The sequence below is a fragment of the Panthera uncia genome (assembly GCF_023721935.1).
Source record: "Panthera uncia isolate 11264 chromosome A3 unlocalized genomic scaffold, Puncia_PCG_1.0 HiC_scaffold_11, whole genome shotgun sequence".
In the NCBI taxonomy this organism is placed as follows: domain Eukaryota; kingdom Metazoa; phylum Chordata; class Mammalia; order Carnivora; family Felidae; genus Panthera; species Panthera uncia.
In genome coordinates, this window is record NW_026057578.1 from 1,587,358 (window position 1) to 1,592,704 (window position 5,347).

The window sequence follows — 5,347 nt, forward strand, 5'->3', positions numbered from 1 at the left end:
CCTCGTCCTGACCACACCCCCACAGCCCTCAGGTGCGCCCAGGCTCGGGGGAGTGCCCTCGTCCTGACCACACCCCCAGGCCCTCAGGTGCGCCCAGGCTGGGGGGAGGGCCCTCGTCCTGACCACACCCCCAGGCCCTCAGGTGCGCCCAGGCTCGGGGGAGGGCCCTCGTCCTGACCACACCCCCAGGCCCTCAGGTGCGCCCAGGCTGGGGGGAGGGCCCTCGTCCTGACCACCCCACCCCCACACCCCTAGGTGGGCCAGAGCTGCGAGGTGGGGGCCAAGCCCAGCACACCGCGGGAGGGGCCCAGGTGCTTCTGCACCAAGGAGCGAGGGCAGAGCCTGCAGCAGAAGAGGAAGCGAGCCGCGGGCCCCTGGTGCAGAGGTACCGCGGGGAACCGGCCGTCGGGACGGGGTGAGGGGCAGCCGAAGTACAGGGCCCTCACCCCACCTTTGTGGCCGCTCAGAACAGAAACCAGCCCTTGCACCTCCCCCTGGCACAGGCCCCTTTGAGCAGGGACCCAGGTCAGGACAGTGTGGATCCTGGCTCTTCTCGGCCTCACTGTCCCGCCTGAGCCAGTCCCGTCACCCCGAACCTCAGTTTCCCCCCAGAACCGGCAGTTGGGGGGGGGGGTGGCAGTAGCAGAGTGAGTGTGAGACTTCCATGGGATAAGGCTGAGGACAGTTGTTATCACCGTCTTTGGCATCAGGGCGAAGGGGCTTCCTGGGCCACAGCAGCCCCCAAGCCCGGTGGCCCGGAAGTCCTGCTCCTCTCCTGGCCCCTCATGGCGGGGGTCTCCGAGACCCTCCTGTCCACCTTCAGAGAGGGGCATCACAAAGGGTGCAGGCCTCTGGGCTGGGAGTGTGTCTGTTCCCACTGAGGCGGTGGGGGCTGCTGGAATGTTTGCCGGGGGCGGTGCTGTGGGCCCCTCCCAGGAGAGCCGCCCGAGCCGGCCGGAGGGTATCAGAATGACCTTTCACTTCCTGGTCAGGCCACAAAGGCAGCTGGGCTGAAAACCTGTGAAAGCCTGAGCTAATAACACAGGCCGCCCTGGTGTTTGTGCAAGCAGACCGGCAGTAGGCAGGCTGGGCTGTGGCCGCCACAATGTGCCATTGTTGCCTGGAAAGCGACAGTGGCCTGTGTTTGCTCGGGCGAGCCATGGAGGAGGCCAGCACACCTGTCATATTTCAAGGCACTTCCTGCTCGGCATATTCGGAGACTGTCCTGGTGGCCACAGTCCACAGGGGTTCTTGGGTATCCACCGCGCCCTCTGCTCTGAGCCAAGTCCCATCCCCGGTCTCCTCCCTGGGCGAACCCAGGGGCTCCCAAGCCGACACCCACCCAAACCCTGCAACGCACACACTGCCCGTCAGCGAGAACGGCGGCGTCGCCCAGCTTGTGGCGGGCACCGCCTGGCTCCGGGGGCAGCGCCCTTGGGTCCTGTGCCCACGCGGAGGTTCAAGGTGGCAGATGGAATCAACTGCCTGTGGGCCTCACCACCCTGCCCGGTGACGGGGCATCACTGTTGCACAGTGGGAAAACCAAGACCCCCAAGAGTTAATCTGCCCAAGGCCACAGGGCTGGTACGTGGGGCCAGGATTCCAACGTGGCCTATCCAACCCAGAGCCCTCGTTCCGTTAGGGCCCAGCATCTTGGCAGGACCTACCTGCGAGGGTCCCGAGGACAGACCAACTGCGCCCTAGGCCCATGGAGGCACCCCACCAGTGTCTCGGGGATTCTGAGAGCATTTCCCGAGAAGCAGGATTTATCTAGAAGGTCCTGGGCCTTCAGCAAGGCATCGAGGCACTGGGGCCAAATGGTCTTGAGTCACACGCCTGGGGGGAGAGCCCGCCCTCCAATCGGACCAGCCCCGCGCCGGTGTCTGGTGCCTCCAGGAACGCACCAGCTCCCCTTGTCCAAACGCTGCCCACAGGGCCCTGGGCAAGAACCCAGCCTCACTGCGAGGGAGACACAGACTGCTGCCTGCCACCTAACCTCGGTCTACTCTCCACAGCCTCCAAGAAGCCACCCCCAGGGAGAAGGAATCCGGGGGAGCCCCTGACAGCACATGAGGGGTCCGGGAGCCCAAGGGACCCCGAGGACGGCAGCCCCCCACCAAGCAATGGCAGCTGGGAGGAGACTTAGCTGCTCCCGGGGGCACCACACCCAACTGACAGCCCAGCACAGGGCAGGAGGGGACGGGGACCTGGACCATCCCCACAGGGGCTGGAAAGGCCAAGAGGGGGTCTTTGGCTGGCCACTTGGACCCCTCCATCACCACCCATCTCAGGTTGACCAGCTAGTCCTGGCGCTCGACCCTCACCCCATCTGCTCCTTTGGGGGGCAGTAGGGTTCTCAGAGGCAGGGGAGGCAGGGGTGACTCAGACTCCAGCCCAGCGCAATCCCCACCCCTGCTGCACGTAGGCAACCCTTCCTGGGCAGTGCCCCCACTTCTGACGGTCTCAGACTCCACTGGCATCCCTGACCCCCAGGGCCCTGCGCGCCTGGCCACCCCCTCCCTGACTGGGCGGAATGCGAGTGGTGGTCTCGGGCGCCCCCTCGTGGAAGCCTGCAAACGTGCCGGCAGTCAGGGTGGTGGGAGGCCAGCGGGCGGCAGGGTGTTGGGAGGCCAGTGGGCGCCCCACTGGAGAGGGTATCCAAGAACAAAGGTGTAAGGGATGGCATGTGCCGCTGGCAGAGTCAGGGGGTCAGCTGGGTCTCCAACTACCTGGGCTCTTGAATGCATCCAGGCCTGGGAACAGAACCAGCCCCGTTTGCAGAGGGTACAGGGACCAGGGCAAACTCTGGGGAGGGCTGCAGGGAACAGAACGGAAAATGTGCCCCAGCCCCCACACGGAGTACCCTCCTCACTGACCGACTACTCCTGTGTCCCCAGACCACACCTGCAGGACCCCAGGGCGGCTGGGCCAGGATTGCACCCTTAGCCCTCAGGGGTACCCTGCTCCTTCAGCCATTGTCACTTTAGGAGGGTGTGTCTCAGTACCCTCTGGGGGAGGAGCTTAAACAGGCTCCCAGGCCCCATTCCAGACCCACTGAACTGGGGTCTTGGGAGCAGGCCTGCACTCGAAGTCTGAGAAGTTTGAGAACTGCTCGTGCTGGGCAAAGGCAGGATACAGGGCAATGGCTGGGCCGGGTAAGGCCTGCGACAAATTGAGGGTGCAGGTCTGACAACGGGAGCACCACTCCCCCTCACTCACTGGCCTGCCCACCTGCTGGCCCCAGAGATCAGAGGGACTAAATGCCTAAGAGGGAAGCTGGGGCGGGAGGTGCACGTCTGTGTGCGTGTGTGCGTGTGCGTGAAAACTCCTATTGTTAAAAGTTGCTCTGATCTGACATCAAATAAAAGCTGTGTGCAGACAAGCATGGATGGGGCCGGGGAGCAAAAGATAACAGTCCTCCATCACTCCGTTCCCCCATCACCCCCTTCTCAACTTCCTCGTCTGACATCAGCTCAACTGTCAGCTGCCCGTTTGTCAGCTGCCCACCTGCCAGGGCCCCCCCTCTAGTACCACTGGGCAGGACTGAGGGTCCACTCTGTGTCTAGGCACAGCACTTCACAGCTCTGGTCTCACTCCTTCCAGGAGCCCCGCCAGTCACACACAGTGCCCCCACTTCACAGAGGGGCTGAAGGTCGGGGAGGGTAAGCAGCTGACCCAAGGTGGCCCAGCTGGCAGGTGGCAGAGGAGGCCGAATCCGGAGCTCAGGCTCTTGGCTGCCCCAGTCGCCATGCTGCCCACTCCCCGCGCACCGGCAGGTAGCAGCGGCAGTGGGCACCACCCATGGGCACAGGGACTCCCCAAGAGGGACCTTCACAGGGCAGTTCTGCTGCCCGTGAGTGCCTGGCGGCCCGCGTTCGGTCCTCATTACACATTTGGTCAAGCCCCACTTTCTGCCTGACGGGAAACTGTCCGCTCCCTCCCAAGCACAGGAGAGGCCTTGAAGGCCAACTTGGTAGGGCATCGGGAAGAGGAAAGAGGACAGGCCGGACGCTGGGAGAGCCTACCTGTGATGGCAAATGAAAATCAGTGGGAGGGGACATGGCCACAGTGGGAGGTGGGTACGGGGGACTGAAGGGGGAGTGGCCGTGCAGCAGCCCCCAGCTGGGATGGGAGACTCCCTCACTCATCCTGCCCTCACACGGAAGCACACAGCCAGCTTGCGTCTGCCCCGCCCCGCCCCACGCCCTCCCCAGCAGGGGCTCAGAAGATTCCCTGGATCAGGGTGTGTGCCCAGCAGCTACACGCAGAGGCACTACTGGGCCAACCCAGCAGCAGGTGCCCGGATCTGCAGCAGCACTGCTGACCCCGTGCTGGGATGTCCCTCACTGAGCCTGAGTAATCCTGACAGTACCCTGAAGTCGTTGTCTCAGGCAGAAAGTTGGACGGAGCAGACGAGGTGGTGGCGGGACCCTGTCCCCCCCCCCCCCCAAAGACACAGATGGGCTCCTGGGGGCTCCAGAGGGCAGTACCCGAGCATGAAGCCACCTGCTCTGAGGTCAGGGTCACCTGGGTACAGAATGGGAAAGTGAGGCCGAGGCACCACGAAGGCTCAGGTCACGTTGCTGCTGAGGGAACTGCAAGACCCTGCCTGAGACTGAAGGCCCAGCACTGCCCCCATCTGCGCGTGATCCCAGGCAAGTGCCTTCTCCCTTCAGACCCTCAGTGTCTTCCTCAGTCAGTGAGGGAAGCCAGGTGGCACCACCTGCCATTCCAAGGAGCCTTGGGGCTCCTCGAGGAGATGACCCTTTGCAAGCTGAAGCCCCCTCTCCTGCAGAGGGCAGGCGGCACAGCTTCCGCCCCCACACCCCAGCTCCCAGCACCGACACACACCCCAGAGGAGACAAGAGCTGGAGCCTAAAGACTCAGGCTCAACGGAGGCTGACCACGAAATCCGCAACCCAGCAAGAAGAACAGGGCGCCAGCGCCCCGAAGCTCCTGCTTCCGAAGCGGGGATTCGAACCTTAGGTGACACGGCTGCCTTGACGGCCGCAGCAGAATTGCCTCTAGGACCCAGGGAAGCCGCCCACCGTCCTCCTCCCCCTCCCCCCAAAGCCAGCGAACTCCGCGGTCCGCCCACCGCGCCGTGCGGGCCAATGAAAAAGCACGACAGCGGTTCATTTGCATGCGGGGCGCCTCGGCCAATGGGCGGCGTTCGCGGGCGCGTGCGCGCAGGTGGGGCGGCAGCGGCGGGCGGCCGGCGGGCTCAGTCCGAGGATGGCCGCGGCCGCGGCGGGTGGAGTCCCGGGCCCGGCCCCCGGCCCCGCCAGGGCCCCGCCGCCGCCGCCCCACCTGCGCGCACGCGCCCGCGAACGCCGCCCATTGGCCG

The 5,347-nt window shown here is 65.1% G+C and overlaps 2 protein-coding genes across 2 annotated transcripts in view; both read left to right on the plus strand.

The window, feature by feature from the left end:
* The window catches only part of RBBP8NL (RBBP8 N-terminal like), a 9,342-nt gene extending 5,936 nt beyond the window's left edge, over positions 1–3,406 (plus strand). Inside the window, exons 12-13 of the mRNA XM_049650345.1 lie at positions 256–385; positions 2,016–3,406. Coding sequence (XP_049506302.1) covers positions 256–385; positions 2,016–2,146 — 261 coding nt within the window. The 3' untranslated portion in view covers positions 2,147–3,406. The remainder of the gene's footprint in view (positions 1–255; positions 386–2,015) is intronic.
* A 1,829-nt stretch (positions 3,407–5,235) lies between these two features.
* Positions 5,236–5,347, plus strand: part of CABLES2 (Cdk5 and Abl enzyme substrate 2) — a 19,810-nt gene continuing 19,698 nt past the window's right edge. The window contains exon 1 of the mRNA XM_049650377.1: positions 5,236–5,343. Within this exon, the coding sequence (XP_049506334.1) occupies positions 5,236–5,343 (108 nt within the window). The remainder of the gene's footprint in view (positions 5,344–5,347) is intronic.